This window comes from Salvelinus namaycush, chromosome 18, assembly GCF_016432855.1.
Source record: "Salvelinus namaycush isolate Seneca chromosome 18, SaNama_1.0, whole genome shotgun sequence".
NCBI classification, from domain to species: domain Eukaryota; kingdom Metazoa; phylum Chordata; class Actinopteri; order Salmoniformes; family Salmonidae; genus Salvelinus; species Salvelinus namaycush.
Window position 1 is genome coordinate 4,137,492 of NC_052324.1, and position 19,091 is coordinate 4,156,582.

The following is a 19,091-nucleotide window of genomic DNA, read 5'->3' on the forward strand; positions in this document are numbered from 1 at the left end:
ATTTGCCAAATGGAGGGCGAGGGAGAGCTTTGTATGCGTGCGTCTCTGTGTGTGGAGTAAAGGTGGTCAAGAGTTTTTTCCCCTCTGGTTGCACATTTAACATGCTGATAGAAATTTGGTAAAACGGATTTAAGTTTCCCTGCATTAAAGTCCCCGGCTACTAGGAGCACCACCTCTGGGTGAGCGTGTTCTTGTTTGCTTAAGGCGGAATACAAATCATGCAATGCAGTCTTAGTGCCAGCCTTAGTCTGTGGTGGTATGTAAACAGCTACGAAAAATACAGATGAAAACTTTCTAGGTAGACAGTGTGGTCTACAGCTTATCATGAGATACTCTACCTCAGGCGAGCAATAGCTCAACACCTCCTTAGATATCATGCACCAGCTGTTATTTACAAAAATACATAGTTCGCCGCCCCTTATCTTCACCAGACGCCACTGTTCTATCCTGCCGGTACAGCGTATAACCAGTATGTTGATAATGTTTACAGTTTTGAATGTCCCGTTGGTAGTTTAATCTTCCGCATAGGTCATCTATTTTATTTTCCAAAGATTGCACGTTTGCTAGCAGAATGGAAGAAGGTGGGGGGTTAATTCGATCGCTTACAAATTCTCAGAAGGCAGCCCGACCTTTGGCCCCTTTTTCTCTGCCTTCTCTTCACGCAAATCACGGGGATCAGGGCCTGTTCCCGGGAGAGCAGTATATCATTCTCGTCGGGCTCGTCAGACTCGTTAAATGAAAAAAAGGTTTCTGCCAGTCTGTGGTGAGTAATCGCAGTCCTGATGTCCAGAAGTTATTTTCGGTCATAAGAGACGGTAGCTCCAACATTATGTACAAAATAAGTAAAAAAATAAGTATCAACAATGCAAGGAAACGAACAAAAAACAATTGGTTGGGGACGCGTAAAATGTCAGCCTTCTTCTCCGGCGCCATCTTAATATGCCTTCTGAACACAAATGCATCTTTTGTAAATGATGTCTGAGTGTTGGAGTGTGCCCCTGACTATCCATACATTTTTAAAACAAGAAAATGATGCCACCTGCTTTGCGTAATAGAAGGAATTTGAAATGATTTATACTTTTATGTTTGATACTTAAGTATATTTTAGCAATTACATTTACTTTTGATACTTAAATATATTTAGAACCAAATACTTTTAGACTTTTACTCAAGTAGTATTTTACTGGGTGACTTACTTTTACTTGAGTAACTTTCTATTAAGGTATCTATACTTTTACTTAGTATGGCAATTGGGTACTTTTTCCACCACTGCTCTGAGACCATGTTGTTCAATTATGTAGTTAAAGTTTCCAATGCAGCCATCCATTTGAACCTGAGGAGCTGAGTTCATCCTCGCTGCGGATAATGCATCGAGGCGCATGTGTCTGTTTGTTTTCTGTCAATGAGCCTGAGGTTTCTGTGTGTATCCATTTCTCTCGTCTTGGTTTCTCTACATGTTCGTGCATCCAGTGATCAACATCAGCATCTTTGAGTGTTTGTTTGTGTGTTTGGCCCATGACTGGTATGGCGGTTGACTTCTTATCCCTCTCCCTCTCTCTTCTCCCTCCAGATGGAAAGCTCTACTCCGCAACAGTAACAGATTTCCTAGCGATTGATGCAGTCATTTATCGTAGCCTTGGAGATAGCCCAACTTTGCGCACTGTCAAACATGACTCCAAGTGTCTCAAAGGTGAGGAGAGCCATCGGATATATAGACCTGAGGGTTGAAAGAGGTGATAACATGGACAATGAATGACGGGTTGGAAAACAAATCAGAGTTAGAGTGAAAGGGGGGTGATTTGAGGGATGATTTGCTATTGCAACACACTTTATTTGATGCTGTCACTCTCACAACCAGTCCCATAGCAGTTATGTACTCAGGAAATTGGCTGCCCCTGGAAACGAAAAGAACATGACCAGGTTGTCCAAACTGAATGGGGAGATCCCTCATTCCCCCCAACATGTAAATAGCCCCCTAAATAGAGATGATGGATTGAGCTACTCCCTGTGCTGTGCCTGGGCTGTGCCTCACTGCACACTGTGATTGATACTTTAGGTATTGGGTGTAAAATGGGGTGTCTGATCTGTTTTGTGATGATATGCCTTCTTTTTTTTTACAGAGCCGTATTTTGTACAGGCAGTTAACTACGGTGACTTCATCTACTTCTTCTATCGAGAAATTGCCATGGAGTACAACACAATGGGAAAGGTAAGCTGATTGGGGTTGTCTGTCCCTTTTCAGGAGAGCTTTGGGAAGTAAACAGGAAGTGGGTGTATCAAGTATCTGGAAGGGCGTTCAGCAAGACCAAAATGGTCAACCTTTTTCGATACAGAAAAAACATTTGCAGGATGTAGGCCTAAAAATAGTTGAAAAACATGTTAATGCCGCCTGGAAAGTCATTTTGAAGTCTAAATATATTCTCTGACTTGCATGTCCGTGCTACTGTTTGACCTGTTGCTCACTCGTGCTGTTTCCTCAAAGGGTTTCGAAGTTTTTCTTCGAAATGAGACAGACAGACAGGAAAAGAGAGGAAAGGAAAATTACTTTATTCTTCATTCAAGGTTTTAGACCAGAGGGATATGAAACATGTTTTGATTATTTCTTTCATTTCAGTTTGCATGGAGAAGGTTTAATTGGGTACCTACAAGGAAATTATATAATTATATAAACATTATGTATTTTTGATTAAATGGAGGTGGAGGGGGTGTATTCACCCAATTTCGACTGACGTGTTGTACTGCACATGAATACCAAGTGAAATTCTCTGGTTATTTTTGAAAGGGATATCAATATAACGAAGCATGTGGAGTAGTGCGCAAAGTGGTTTGGTTGATCATTTGCGGTAGAGGAATGGCACTTTCTGATTGATTAACTGGAGTTTCTTTTGACAATCTGAAATGTAAGAAGTTCCACAGTCATTAATAATGTGTGCTGTTGTATATTTATGCATGATTCATATTTACAAGACCATGGCTCTGGTCTAAGAGATCTGCCTAGTTATGGAGACCGAATAGTAATAAGCTGTACCTTCTGTGAGTGAGCTGGTTGGGGAATAAGGAGAACAGCCACACCACAGTTCTGTGGTGTAAATGTCAGCAAAACATAGGAGTTGATTATTGACTTCAGGAACCAGAGGAGGGAACATGCCCCGATCCACATCAACGGGACTGCAGTGGAGTGAGTCAGCAGTTTTAAGGACCTCGGTGTCCACATCACCGAGGACTTGTCATGGACCACTCTGGTCAAGACGGCTGAAGAAATTGAGCATGCCACCCCGGGTCCTCTCTAAATACTACTGCCGCACCATCAACAGCGTCCTGACCGGTTGCATCACGGCCTAGTACGGGAGCACAAGGCCCTCACTGGAACCGTGCTCCCACCTATCCAAACGGTGCCTGAGGAAGGCCCCGCAGGATCATCAAGGACCCCACACACCCCAGCCACCAGCTGTTCTCTCACTTACCATCGGGCAGACGGTATCAGAGCATGAGGTCTGATACCAACAGGCTCAGAGACAGTTTCTATCTACAAGCCATCAGACTTCTGAACACTTGAACTGGACTGACCACCTGCTCTGATTCTCACATTCCATAGCACACGTGCACTCACTGCACAATTTAAAACTTGCCCCCAATCCCCCCTTCCCCAAAACACGTGTAAATGTTGGACTATAAATTGTCCCTTCCTGTATTATGCTTATGCTAAAATGTTTATTCTATTCTACTGAGCCATTTACTTTATGTTCATTTTCTTATCTTTTCTTATTTCTTGATGTTGTTGCATTGTCGACAGGAACCTGCAAGTAAGCATTTTGTTGGACGGTGTATGCCATGTGTATCCCGTACATAAGACTACTAAAACGTAAAACTTGAAACTGGGTGTGTCTGAAATATCCACTGAGTGTGTGTGCGTTGTGCAGGTGGTGTTCCCCCGTGTGGCCAGGGTGTGTAAGAGCGACCGGGGCGGCTCCCAGAGAGTTCTGGAGAAACAGTGGACGTCCTTCCTGAAGACCCGTCTCAACTGCTCCATCCCGGGAGACTCCCACTTCTACTTCAACATCCTGCAGGCCGTCACCGACGTCATCCACATCAACGGACGCGACGTTGTCATGGCAACCTTCTCCACACCTTACAACAGGTACGAGGAAATCAATTTCCCAGGCCACCCCAGCGCGTAATTCACTGTCACAATAGTTGTATGCCCTTTGGTCAGGTGCGTAATGTAATTCCTGCATTATTCATATTGAGAATGTAGAATCGTTTAAGTGTGAGTTTTTATCTAAATTGAAATTACAAAGGAGCAGTAGAGCTGCTACATATTGTAATTCCCATTTATGGTGGTTTTTAGGCAATAAGACAATTGCTTGTGACAATGCAATTGAGCATGGTTAATGGGCATTAAAAGTCAATGAAGCGGCTTGGAATTTCTATAAGCGAATTTGATCCGGGCATGAATCGCAGTTAGTGAGCGAAATGAGAGGGAACAGATTTTGACTGGAGGTAGCATTCAGGATTTATTAGCCATTCATTTAACCAAGTTCCTTGGCAGCATGGCTTGCCTCTCGCTCTGTACATAGCCAACGCTGGCTGATTACTAAGATTTACAGCCTTGGCCACGAGGTTAACAGAATAACAGCTCTGTAACCGTCACAATCCTGTCCTTGTACATGCTGTCTCTTAATGCCAAGGCAGCTGAAATGCCCATAAGAAATGACTGGGAAATAGTGATTCAGAGCTATGCTATGCGCAGTTTGCACAGAGTGGAGTCCTATCAATCGGACTGATTTTTTTTTTTTTGTGGGGGTGGGATGTATACACAGCATTCCTGGGTCGGCTGTCTGCGCCTATGACATGGCTGAGGTGGCCAATGCGTTCATGGGACGTTTCAAAGAGCAGAAGTCCCCTGATTCCACCTGGACACCTGTTCCTGAGGATAAAGTTCCAAAACCAAGGTATGCCCCCCTCTCCCGCACACAAACAAAGCCACACCTGCAGCATGAAAGAAGCTCGCTATCAGCAAACAAAGCATGAGATCATATTCCAGATGGCTGCCTGATAAATCTCCATCTCTGCGTTCCTAATTACCCGGCAAAGAGCAGCTCTTTTTCTCTAAAAACCGAGATCTGTGGAGGGGGATCGTAAGTGGTGTATATCCCCATATGGCTGATGATGCGGAGAGCAACAGGATACCACCCCTGGTGATTAGCATAAAATGATGTGTTTGTGTAAAACAAGGTCAGGTGTTAATGAGATCTGAAATCTACATCTTGTTTATTCAATGTCATTTCTGTCAACGTTATCAGCAGACAAACAGAAGGGAGTTTTCACAATGTTGCCCAGGTTTTTTTTACTGTCTCTTCTGCAGCAGCAGTAGCAGCAGCAGCAGACATGCCGTGTGTCATCGTCTCCCTGACTGATCTGCCTCTCGTGCTCTCTTTATGTACTGTAGACCTTATTACATTCTGCAGTGTCTACCATGGAAAAGAGATTGAATCGGGCCGTTTCAATGTGGATAACTTGGTGGATTTTTTTGGCCTGGGTGTACCGTAGTACTCGTAAAAACTTTTTATGGCTGTCGAGAGGTGAGATGTCTTTGAACAGATCTCCTATCAAAGGCAGCTTCACTTTTACAGGGCCCCTCTCCTCTGCTCCTCTGTCCTTATAAAGAGATCAAATGGCCGCTCTCGGACTCTCTCTTGTTTGATTCCCTGCTGCTTTCATCCACTTCAGGCCCGGGTGCTGTGCTGGCTCTTCGTCCTTAGAGAAGTACAAGGTGTCCAACGAGTTCCCTGACGACACCCTGAACTTCATCAAGCAGCACCCTCTCATGGATGAAGCTGTTCCCTCTATCGCTAACAGGCCCTGGTTTCTCAAGACCATGGTGCGGTGAGTATAGCATCACTAGCTAGGATGGTACGCTAGCTAGCTTGCTAGATAGGTCTGGGTTATGGGTGGATTTCATCAACATCATGCATGCATTATGCATTACTATTTGTAATAACCGGTGGAATCTTTACATAAATACATCGTAGTAACATTTGTGATTTAAATGGCAGGGCACATAGCAAAGTGTTATGTTACATGCAATGTCAGCAGTTAAAAGCATTATACAAGTCTAAAGCAGTCACTTTTATGAGGGCATATGGTGGAGAGGCGGTTTTAGTACACATACTACACACAGCCTCTGTGTGTAGTATGACTCTGACACAGGAAGTCAACTGCAAACTGACTCTGTAATAGGACTTTATCTCGTCTATTCCCCAAAGGGACATCTCTGAATTCAAGCTTTTGTTACAAATTGGAGTCGACGGTCAAATCCTATCAACTATGAAAACCTATTCCGTTCCCCGGTGTACAGTGTGCTCCAGCATCTAGCCAGTCACAATCTGTAGATTGTCCCTCTTAAGATGTCCCATTATGGGACAAAATCATGGGCATAGTTCTTGAGGTTGTTGTTATTCTTAATAGGACAGAACCATATCATACTTGCTGTTATTGTTTATGGTACAAAACCATGGGCATAGTGAACGCAGACATTCAATGTCATTTCAAACCAAACAGTCTCGACTGGGAGAGAAGGCCTCTTCTCATTAATTTGATTGTGATGTGCGCATTTACTCCGGGTAATGTAAAATCATCCTGTGCTCTCATTCCAGCGTTCAGGCATGGCACATGTTTTATATCTTGTGACCCTGTGTAAAGGAGAGATGTCTTTAAACAGCCAGATGGAGAGGATGTGGGGGTCCTTAAATTACTGAATAATGTCTTTAATAATTTCCATCTCACTTAATGAATAGCTATGAAAATGTATTTGCGTATGGATCTGCAAATTATACATCCTCACGATAACACTAGGAGCTCCATGGTCTAAATGTAATTGGATATTCCTCTAGATAACACTCAATGGAGTTCAGCCCCAAAAATTAAATCAGGAAATTCATAAATGTGTTATTCCCGGTATTTCATATCCCTTCCAGATACCGGCTCACCCGGATCTCCGTGGACAACGCTGCGGGACCCTATCGGAATCACACTGTCGTTTTCCTGGGCTCGGAGAAGGGGATCATTCTGAAATTCCTGGCCAAGATGAACAGCGGTTTGCTGAATGACAGTCTCTTTCTGGAGGAGCTCAACGTGTATAACCCGGAGAAGTGTGTATTCCATTACCCAGCCATGCTACCTAAACCAGCAGCACTACCCCAGCCCACCACATGGCTACTCTATCATTTAAAGCCTTTCATCAGGTTACACTGCACTGACCACAGCTCTTAAATTAAAGAGCTGGCCCTGGAGCTTCAGTTAACGGGGGCTCAGACCGCAAAGCTTTACTCTTACAAATGCAGGATGATTAAAGAAAACAGAGAGGGACTGTGTTAGTCTTTAAAGCCAGACTGAGATCTCTCCTTAATACATTATGAAGGGGCTTTTAGAATATTTGGAATGGAAGTAAATGAGGGAAAAATCTGCCTGGGCCTTGCCAATGCAAATATTTACATGGCCTGATGATGGGGTAGAGTCAGTGAGCGGGGATGAAAGGCAGGGCTTTCAAGGTGACGGGCGTTTGTTATCCAACATTGTAGCGGCACGTGACATGGGTGGGTGTGGAATAAAGTACGAGCCCCCTCTTTCCCTCTCCCCCCTGTCTTCGTAGCATGGGCAGAGCAGTCTCTGGCCCGCAACCATCTGGCCTGAGTGGATAGCGCAAGTGACTTGCTGGGTTGGATCAGGATCTGGGTTTGCCCACCGCGCATTACATAGTGTAGATGGACTATAAGCTCTAATTGAGGGCTCTAATGCAGGGCTGGAGGTAAATCCCTCCTCTGGGGTAGATGGATGCTCTGCATAGGGGGATTAGCATGGGGCTCTCTTATACCCCGCAGACAAAGATGCTTGGGTGGGGCTTTGAGCTCCTATCAACAAAGACTGGAGCTGTTTTAAGTGCTCTGTTAGTGTTGACAACTCATGCCATCCATCTGTCTGTCTGTCTCTCTCTCTGCCTTGCCGCTAACTCTAACTCCCCATCCAGGTGCAGCATCGATGGTGTGGACGACAAACGTATCGTCAGCATGCAGATCGACAACCAGGGCCACTCTCTGTTTGTGGCCTTCACCTCCTGTGTGGTCAAGGTGCCGCTCTCTCGCTGTGAGAGGCATGGCAAATGCAAGAAGTAGGTTTAGAAATAAAACCCTGCATCCATCCATTCTCTTAGATTCAGGGATTTTGTAATGCATTTGTAATGTCATAACTAATCAGTCATCAGGAAAGTAAAAGAAAGGCTGTTAAGATACACGCTGTGATGAGAGCTGTGTGTGTCTGTGGTGTGTTTCCTCCAGATCATGTATTGCCTCCAGGGATCCCTACTGCGGCTGGGTGTCCGAAGGAGCATGCAGACAGGTGGTGCTCGACCCAAAGTACGTTCCTGCTCATTCTCACTATCATACTATCGATTTCATGTACAGTAGTCATAATACGATCTGTGCCATGTGATGACTGGTGACCTCAATGACTTCACTCTATCTATACAGTTGCAGTTTCTATGATTAGTCACATTTTTGTGGTGCTCTATATTTTCTTCTAGCTGAAATGGCCATTGGAAAGGCTGATGGAAGGAAAGGGATATTTGCTCTGGCACTGAGGCTGGGACTGGGACTGGGTCATGGGTTTGCGAGGAGGGGGTTGATGGTCACCATAATTTGTAGCTATATTTATGACACAGAACTAGATGCATTTTGAACAAACAGCATATGAGGTTTCTGTGGGTGGAAACCAATTTTACAGATGAAGTCATAATAAAGGAACAGCTTTTGATGTTAAATGAATTTAATCCCAGCCAAATGATTGGTCTTGCATGCTACATTACGATATCCTATTATTATTTCTAAAGCATGGGCCTCTCGACTGTTCTGATTGAGTTTCCACTTTGGAAATTGAGTAGACAGAGGCATTAGGAGGTTAGATGACCTCACTTTTTACTGTACAATATTTCTAAGTGAGTGAGTGGGGTTTCGAGAGCTATTATCTGTTGGTTTTGTGGCGAGCTATTGATAGCATTTGGACGGACACGTCCCAGTGTTTAACAAAAGGCCTTAATACCAACAGGTCCTGGAGAGAGAGTCTCTCTCTCTCTCTCTCTCTCTCTCTCTCTCTCTCTCTCTCTCTCTCTCTCTCTCTCTCTCTCTCTCTCTCTCTCTCTCTCTCTCTCTCTCTCTCTCTCTCTCTCTCTCTCTCTCTCTCTCTCTCTCTCTCTCTCTCTCTCTCTCTCTCCCCTCTCGCGCTCCCCTCTTTCTTACCCCCAATCTCACACTTTCTCTCTCTCTTTCCCCCTCTCTCTTTCTCTCTCACTCTATCTTTCTCCCTCTCCACATCCATCTGGACTTGGGGGATGATTTGCCAGCACTTTCATGTCAAGATGCCTCTTTTAATGTCTGAAAACAGATTGGTCCCTCGTCACCTGCATATTCCCCCTGACCAGCTTGCATGTGATGTGGTTCTGCTGTTGACTACTCCTCCCCATGCTAACACCTGTACTATAGTATAATAACAGGTTCCCACTTGCACCTCCCTCTTGCGTATTCCCTGAGAAAGCCAATGCTAGATAAATCGAGATCAGATTAAAAACTATGCAGCATGTGTCTGGAAAGGTTTTAAGGTTTTGTTCATGCATCTAGCGAGTCTGGTTCGTGACTATGTGTCTATGATAGACAAATCAGATTAGCAGATTAGGAGATTAGCAGATTAGGAGATACCAAGAGATGGATTTTGTTGTGCATTTCTTCTTTCTGCATTTCAGACAAAATTATTTGATTAAGATCCTTCTTCTGGTTTGAAGCCTTGTAGACTGGCCTGTGTAGAGCATGATCCACGTTCTGATTGTGAGCAGTGATTTACGGAGTGTGGGCTGTCATCCGTGATTGTAATCTCTCTGACAGTTGGCCGCTCTGTTTCACTGCATGGTTGGTGGTCCTTCAGGAAAGGCGGGTCTCAGCTGAGCATGGCTGGGAGAAAATGGCATCTCTTTCACGAGAGCTTCCACTGCCCTAGTGTCCACCTTCCTTCCTCCTCATTGGCCTGGCCCCTGGTCCCGATGCGTGTGATTAGATGATTGGACCGTAGACCTATATCGATAGTGATGGTAGACAGTATGGTTGTCCTCCTGGCTGATTGTGCCTGTGCTCATCCTGTGTGAGTCCAGATCTGTCCAGGCCTGTGCTCAGTATTTTACCATGATGTCTCTGTTAATTATGCAGATCGGCCTTCGAGCAGGACGTGGAGCATGGCAACACAGATGGACTGGGAGACTGCCAAAGTAAGCAGGCCTCTTCCCTCTGTTGATCTGGGCTCAATGTGCCTCTGTCCTACAGGATAGGGACAGGTCTTTCACCCCACCACAAACAGCAGAAAACACACACACACACACACACACACACACACACACACACACACACACACACACACACACACACACACACACACACACACACACACACACACACACACACACACACACAGCTCCATGCCTAGTTAAATAAAGGTTAAATAAAATAAAAAATACATCACTAAAGAGGCTTACACAACAATTGTTTGTATAGACTAGAGTAGAGCACATAGCTCTGTGTTAGTTTCTGGTTAATACCAATTAATTAGCAGAAAACAAGAAAACAAACACTTCACAATCCTTTAACCAGAGAAGCACTATAGATCACAATGGATGAGAATGCCTATCTTCAGTTACGATCTTCAATTACTTTAAAGAGGTGAATGAAAAGCTATTGAATGATCATGCCAATGTATCATTCATCTTGCAGCTTTAGCTTTTGCTCTTTGAAAACATTAACACATCTTTCCTTTGACTTTTCAGATACGTTTGTGGCCCTCAACGGTAAGTAACCACACTAAATGAACAAGATGATACCTACCCTCAACCTTATTTATTTTCAGCCCTTCACTTCTATCAATTCTTTGCTCTCGCCGAAATGAAGCCCTGCCCACTATTTCACAGGTGACTAAACGAACTGAGCTTTAATTGAATTCATTCCCTTTTCTTTCTGTAGATGTTCAGTCCAGTCCTCATGGTCATGAAAGGGCTCGCTATGGTCAGTTTACTTTTGTTTTCCCCCAGTCTGTTTTAACGTGTAGTACTGTAGCTTCTAGCGCCCTCCCTAAATCCACTCCCTAGTGTTCAGAGTCCAGACCTTCTCTCCCCTCCACCCTCTTCCTGCCCTGGCCTGCTCTGCTGTGAAAGATCCCTAGACTGCAATGCAATAGTATTGATTTGTCCTGACTTTTTATTCCCTAATTGGATGGATCTTGTTGTTAATAGAAAAGGCCTCCGAGGTTCACTGTGGTTGACTAGACTCATCAGGGCACATGGGAAAAGATGGAGGGTTGTTGACAAAGGCTAACATAGGAAGCGGCGACATTTTTCATACAAACCCACAGCCACATGAATACACACGCAGACGGACTGCACAATTAAATTCCACACTTACACCCATCGAGTGTGTTTATGCTTGATTCTTGGTGCTGGTTGATCGAAACCATTTCCCCCCGCAGGCTTATGAAGTCTTGGTTAGCCTGCAGCGATGTCACAGTCTTCCATTGCACCTCACACATCACACTTGAGCTGTACAAGATTCACACTCCCATAAGGAATGACAAGAATAGCAATTATTTGAAGTCATTCCAGAAATACCCCCCACACTCCTTCTTTTCTACCCCCTGTGTTTCTCCCCAATTTCCCCCATTTCTTCCTGTCAGATTTCGGGTCAAATACAAAGCGTTTGCTATTTCAATGCAGCTCAACAGTAGTGTGTTTATTCTCCCCAAGGTCTGACTGTGTTTTTGAGGCAGTCAAACCCAAGCATTTCAGGTTCCGACACAGACTGTTGATATAATATTTAAATGCAACTGCAAATGCCTCCCCAGACAAGCCACTGCCTCTAATTAATTTATAAAAAAGATATCTGCACAAGTCGGCAGTTTAGGATTTTCTTTTCCAAGGAGCTGATCCTCCGACTCCGTATGTGTGTCATCAGGCTGAATTGCACTTCCCCTGGCCGTAGAAAATGAATTATAAAATAGTCCTGTCACGCTAATCTCTCAGCCCACGGTGCATTGTTAAATAAATCATGTTAATGATTGCCACACGGAGGCTGCGGGGCTGTTGTGCATGGAAGACCAACAGCAACAATCCCGGCCCCCTACCACCGCTCCCCCTCCCCCACCAGCCTCTCTATCCACAACCACCACTCATGAGAAAGCGTGTTGAAATGGTTTACTGTGAGCTGGCCTGATTAACATACGAGCTGTTGATTACAGTATGGCCGCTCACCGCCTGGGAGTAGCCTCAAATTATTGCTCTAAACAGGAGAGACGTGGAGATGGTAATGTGATAATGTGATTTATATGGTTTTATTGTCAGAGGAGCCACCAAAATATACAGACTGGAACTTAAGGCGGAGGTAGAACGAATATTGATATTGATACAGCATAGAAAAATAACGGTGTATGGTAGGGTCTAGTTTTAGTCCTGTTTTAACTGTGGCCTGCGATAAGCCAGCAGTGCAGGGTGTCATTAAGGAGTGTAATCAGAAGGGTAATTTAGGTTAGAGGACATTAATATCTTACCCCTCATGATTAATATGGTCTTGAAGTAGAGCTTTTTCAAAGAGCTCTACTAAATATAGCTGATAGATTGACATTGAAACGTAACGGGTAGAGGAGAGCCTGGGACGTGAAGAGAAGGGAGGATTGTTATAAGGAGGTATAGGGCTTTTTCTTGCTCTTCATATCAAAGGTATGCTTCCCTGAGGTGATTGAGTGAGAGGTGGTTCAGTTCTTGCCAGCGGCAGCATGACATGTGAGTGAGGAAAGGAAAGTTTCTCCTCTCCTCAGAGACTCTCTATCTCTCCCTTCCTGCAAGGTCACAGCTCCCTGGAGATACAGGGTCCAGTAATCAGTTGTCCAGGGTCGCCTCACTAGGCAGGCAGGCACACTGTCTTGTAGCTTCGCACAGCCCATCTGCTCCTCGAGTGTGTGTGTGTGCGTATGTGTGCGTATGTACATCTGTGTGAGAGAGAGAGTGTGAGGAGAGTTAACATGTGTTGTGTCCGGCAGGCCATCCCACTCTCCCATTCCCCACCACGGCCCATCCCCCTGCAGGAGGACCACTGGGTCGGGGCGGCATGGTGGAGCAGGCGGACACCCCCATGCCCTCAGATAACAGGGACCCCTATATGGCAGTGCCCTCTCAGACCCAGCAGGATGCCAATGGTAAGCCTTGGAATAGAAAAGTCAATTTCTCCTGTGGCAGGGATGAGATTTACTGTGTCTGCTTCCAGCTGACTAGCCCGGAACTGAAACAGTGTCAGGAGAGAACAAATTGCCACGCCCCGGAGAGAGAGATTTATTAAACAAAGACTCTAATGTCCCTGAGGAGATGTAATACACAGACCATTACGCTTCAGGAAAAAAAGGAAGATTTCACTGTATTTATTTCCCCAAGAAGATGGCCCCAGTTTTATCTTGTGCAGGGACATGACATTGAATGCCCTTTCTTGCTGTCTTAACATCCCAGCTGGCTCAAGGTCACTTTAAACCCAGACACATAAAGATGCCGGGAGAAAACACAGCCATGATTACACTGGCATGATCAATGTCATGTACTGTAATAGAGCAGGAAAACCATTAGAAGTTCCATTACACCAAATGTAATGTCTCATTGGTACATTACCTGAGTCATCTTATTAGATGAGTGGTTACCATGAGTAGATATTGATCATCAATAAGGATGATTAGAGGTGACCGGTGGCCTCATAGATATCCACAAAACACACACGTACCAATGAGGAGTACAGCTAGAGGACTGTGTGTTAGGGCGAGGTCATCAGGGAGGAGGAGTCTATCTCTCTCTCTCTCTCTGGTACGTGGCAGTGTGTGAGGTCTCTGGGGTTGTACTGTAGGGATGGGTCACAATTCTCCACCCTTCTCCTGAAGTGAGCACTTCCCATCACAGATTTGAAAGCATTGGTGAAAATATTGACTGGAGGGAGTTTCCTCCATTGTCATTGTCACCATCCATGATGGAAATTGTGAGAAAAGACTGGAAGGGTGGAGAATGGTGATGCAGTCTAGGTGAAGCTCAGTGAGCTAGCCGTCTCTCTCCTGTCGCTTTCCTCTCTGGAAGCTGGAAGCAGACACCTGTAGGCAGACCAGACAGACACAATGGTGGCAGAGAATACGGCATGGTGTTGCTACCCTCGTTGCTGTTACCTGGGTCCTGGCTGGCCCCGTTCATCATGGCAACCTAGTTAACAGCAACAAGGGCTCACATTCAAACTCAAGCTTCTCACAGTATTTTTTTCTATTTTCTTTTCAACGTCACTTTTGCAGCTTGTCTCTGTATTATCAGTTCAGTTTCAGCTCTAGCTGGGTTTTTTTGCTATGAAAGTGAGCTCTGATGATATTGTCTGTTTTGGTTCTGTGACTGTTTGCATGGCTTGGTTTTTAAACTCTGGCTTGACTATTTATGTTCTTGCTTGGATTACTTTGATGTATTAAGCTCCGTTTTGCCTTCATGCAGCTTAAACCATCGCTGCATGGCAATTGAGCACCACTTTCGACAGTACTCATCTCCTTATGTCCTTATCCCTCTTTCCCATGTGCAGGTGCACTTCTCTTCTCATTCCTAGCTCCAGGTGCCAAATGTACTGTGAAAACATAGTGCTGAGTGCCAATCTAACACATTAAGGTTATAGGGTATGACAGCCACTGTCTCAAAGCATAACCATAGAGTCATCAAACCTCCATCTTAGCCAAATGAACATGAATACTGTACATACAGTATAGGGAAATCTGAATTCTTCATCACCAGATGTTTTGAACTAAATGTAGTTGCATTGACATTAATTAAACAAATTAAACTATAAATATTGCAGATGTAATAACTCCCCAAATTCTGAGCCCCCAGATTAATCTTTGCTTGCAATTAAAATGATATAAAATTCCAACTTTCTATTTTGAAGCTCACTCATTTGTGGGATCTGTTAATGAATATTACAGTACCAATATGTATTAGGGCAACACATTGGAATGATTAGAATGGTAAAATAATGAGTATCCGCACTGTGGATATTTAATAGTTCACCCTCTGCCAGAAAAGAGCACCAATGTTCCTTGGTTTGCTGTCCCAGTACATTTGAGCACCGTTGTGTCTGGGCTCATCTATCTGTGTGATATCCCACCTCTCCCTCCCGCGACCCTCCCTCCCCCCCTACCTCTCCCCGCACCACCATCTGCTACCATTGTGAACAGTCTCCCTTCCACAGGACCTTTCATCTGTCGAGATGGAATGTTCCAAGGCTGTACCTTATGTAGTGTAAATGTATTACTAACCATATTTATAGAACATCCTACCCTCTGCCAACTGAAGTCATATCTATCTATATCTATCGATCGATCTATCTATCTATCTATCCCCTGCCCCGTCTGAGGCAATGAGTCCCGTCCTCCCCCTCTCTCCCTTTTCTGCCCCGCCGACCTGTGGCCATCTCTGTGTGTCTCTCCAATTTATGGGTTCATTACAAAAGCTATCCAGACAGGGCGAGGGGAAGGTGGGAAGGGAGGGAGGGAGGGAGGGAGGGAGGGAGGAATTCTCTCCCGTCGCTCTGTGGCCTTGGTCGTCTGTTGCACAGTCACTGTTCTAATCCCTCCATGGATACATTTTTGAGTTGTATTGTTTAAAACCCCATGAAGTTAGGGGCAAGTTGCATCTAGATCGGTTATTTTCAGCTTCAGTTGACTGGCACCTGTGTACCAAGGAGAGTGGCATGATAGGGGCACAACCTTGGAGCGGTGCCAATTACTGTGCCAAGATGTAATTTCAGTTTGAACACTCACCATTATCAGGCTGGAAAGTCTACTAGGAAACTCTGAATAAAGGGAATAATAGAAATGAGGTCCTCACTGCTCAGCGATCTAATTTCCTGTATTGTAATGTCTAAGTAACATAATTACTCAGGAAGCCTCTGATTGTATATACTGCAATGTAATATTTAGGTGAACTGGGAGAAACAATGATATGCCATCTCCTATTGAGTCTATATACAGTACGAGTCAAAGTTTGGACACACCTACTTATTCAAGGGTTTTTCTATATTTTACTTATTTTCTACATGTTAGAATAATAGTGAAGATATCAAAACTATGAAATAACACATATTGAATCATGTATTAACCAAAAACGTGTTAAATAAATAAAAATATATTTGAGATTTGAGATTTTTCAAAGTAGCCACCCTTCGCCTTGATGACAGCTTTGCAAATGCTTGGCATTCTCTCAACCAGCTTCATGAGGTGGAATGCATTTCAATTAGCAGGTTACCTGGAATGCATTTCAATTAGCAGGTGTGCCCTGTTAAAAGTTAATTTGTGGAATTTCTTTCCTTCTTAATGTGTTTCTTGCAAATCCGTTGTGTTGTGACAAAGTAGGGGTGGTATATAGAAGATAGCCTTATTTGGTAAAAGACCTAGTCCATATTATGGCAAGAACAGCTCAAATAAGCAAAGAGAAACAACAGTCGATCATTACTGTAAGACATTTCTTCAAGTGCAGTTGCAAAAACCATCTAGCGCTATGATGAAACTGGCTCTCATGAGGACCGCCACAGGAAAGAAAGACCCAGAGTTACCTCTGCTGTAGAGGATAAGTTCATTAGAGTTTACCAGCCTCAGAAATTGCAGCCCAAATAAATGCTTGGACCAAGAAACACAAGCAATGGACATTAGACCGGTGGAAATCTATCCTTTGGTCTGATGAGTCCACATTTGAGATTTTTGGTTCCAACCGCCATGTCTTTGTGAGGCGCACAGTAGGTGAACGGATGATCTCCACATGTGTAGTTCCCACCGTGAAGCATGGAGGAGGAGGTGTGATGGTGTGGGGGTGCTTTTCTGGTGATGCAGTCTGTGATTTATTTACAATTCAAGGCACACTTAACCAGCATGGCTACCACAGCATTCTGCAGTGATACACCATCCCATCTGGTTTGTGCTTAGTGGGACTATCATTTGTTTTTCAACAGGACAATGACCCAACACACCTCCAGGCTGTGTAAGGGCTATTTGATCAATAAGGAGAGTGATGGAGTGCTGCATCAGATGATCTGTTCTCCACAATCACCTGACAACCCAATTGAGATGGTTTGGGATGAGTTGGACTGCAGAGTGAAGGAAAGCAGCCAACAAGTGCTCAGCATATGTGGGAACTCCTTCAAGACTGTTGGAAATGCATTCCAGGTGAAGCTGTTTGAGCGAAGAGTGTGCAAAGATGTCATCAAGGCAAAGGGTGTCTACTTTGAAGAATCTAAAATCTAAAATCTATTTTGATTTGTTTAACACATTTTTGGTTACTGCATGATTCCATATGTGTTATTTCATGGTTTTGATGTTTTCACTATTATTCTACAATGTAGAAAATAGTAAAAATCAAGAAAAACCCTTGAATGAGTAGGTGTGTCCAAACTTTTGACTGGTGCTATATATTTCATTTCTTTAGACTTCTCAGAAATATTGGTTGCAGAAGTCTGAAAAAATAATCTGACGTGTTACTTTTACTTTTGCGCACTTCCGCCTTTTATGTCAGGCTTCAAGCCACGGGTTTCCTTTCTCCCAATTAGCTTGCATTATGTTGCCCCGCTAGGTTGTCCTTTTCCTTTGCGTCAGAGACCACATACAGTACAGTGCCTCTGCATCCTCTTTGTCTTTTTCTAAGGTGGTCTTACATTTAAACCCAAGTCGCTCTCTTTAAATTATACACCGTAAATTGCACTGCAATTAAATTAATGAATCATTTCCGCAGCATACGTTTGATCTGAATAGATCTTCACATGCTTAGCTTGAGCACAATGTTCTTCATCATAAATCGGTGGTCTTTCAGTTGTAATTGTTTGACAAAATTAGTCGTTATAGGTGCATAGGTGGATGTAGCCATGACTCCAAGCCTGATGTGAAAAGATCTGATGTGATTGGTCAAAAGACCAATTAGTGGAACAAATATATAAAAATTGGGCTGCCTGTGTAAACGCAGCCAACAGAGAAGGATATATGCCCATTCAACTAGAGCACATGTGTCAAACTCAAGGCCCATTCAATGCGGCCCGCGAGGGGTTAAAACAATAATAATTGGGACTAAAAACAAATGGAAACTGAAGAAATTTGATTGGACTTACATCTCTTCACTCTTTCCAGGTCGCTAAGAATCTCCGAAACGAAAGCTGGATAGTCAGGGAGCATCGATTATAAAAAATAAAAAAAATTATAGATTACAATTTTTTTGATAATTTTGACAGCAAAGAAATGTAAAGAATTTTCAGTGTGGCCCTCTGAACCTCTGTGAAGACTGAATACTGCTCACGGGCAAAATGAGTTTGACACCCCTGAACTAGAGAGATAGCCTTTCCGAGCCTCCGACTAAAGAGTTACATAAACATATATTGTGTAGCTTAGCAGAGAGAATATGTAAATACAGTCATATTTGACTGTCTATAGGTGTACAGTAATTGTGTATGAATTCAGTGAAGTATCCAATATGCCCATTTGCCCATAACAACTCCTATCATGAATTGGTTTATGGTCAAGTGTTCCCTCTTACATTAGCTCTTGGTGGACAAAGCATGTCTTGAGGGTATGCTTGGATGTCGAAAGGGTCTGTACATTGGTATCCTCGGCCGAGTACCTAACAACCGGAAGTTCCGGTTTTCAGAGGATAATGGAAAGAGACTCTTTCCATTTGGACGTTAACAAGGCGACACTCCTTCTTAACTCCTCCTCCACATTTACTGGATTGGTTGAACAGTGCAGAAGAGAACCTCGCCCAACAGTTTTTTTTTTCTTCTCATCAAGACCAGTATGTAGGAGATCTAGTTTCAGATGTTTCTTTTTTGCCTGTTACAGTGCTTTCAGAAAGTATTTACATTCCGTAACTTTTTCAAAATGTTGTTGAATTCACCTTTCAGCAGGACAATAACCTAAAACACAAGTGAATGTTCCTGAGTGGCCGAGTTACAGTTTTGACTTAAAATATACTTCAAAAT

At 43.8% G+C, this 19,091-nt stretch overlaps 1 protein-coding gene across 2 annotated transcripts in view; it reads left to right on the top strand.

Annotated features, from left to right (window-relative positions):
- Positions 1–19,091, top strand: part of LOC120063029 (semaphorin-6A-like) — a 92,429-nt gene that overhangs the window by 58,961 nt on the left and 14,377 nt on the right. The window contains exons 8-18 of one of the 2 annotated variants that reach the window (XM_039013139.1): positions 1,571–1,690; positions 2,121–2,209; positions 3,921–4,138; positions 4,821–4,952; positions 5,731–5,886; positions 6,978–7,151; positions 8,027–8,167; positions 8,334–8,411; positions 10,248–10,306; positions 10,859–10,879; positions 13,117–13,272. In XM_039013139.1, coding sequence (XP_038869067.1) covers positions 1,571–1,690; positions 2,121–2,209; positions 3,921–4,138; positions 4,821–4,952; positions 5,731–5,886; positions 6,978–7,151; positions 8,027–8,167; positions 8,334–8,411; positions 10,248–10,306; positions 10,859–10,879; positions 13,117–13,272 — 1,344 coding nt within the window. The remainder of the gene's footprint in view (positions 1–1,570; positions 1,691–2,120; positions 2,210–3,920; positions 4,139–4,820; positions 4,953–5,730; positions 5,887–6,977; positions 7,152–8,026; positions 8,168–8,333; positions 8,412–10,247; positions 10,307–10,858; positions 10,880–13,116; positions 13,273–19,091) is intronic. The other variant, XM_039013140.1, reaches the window with a different exon arrangement.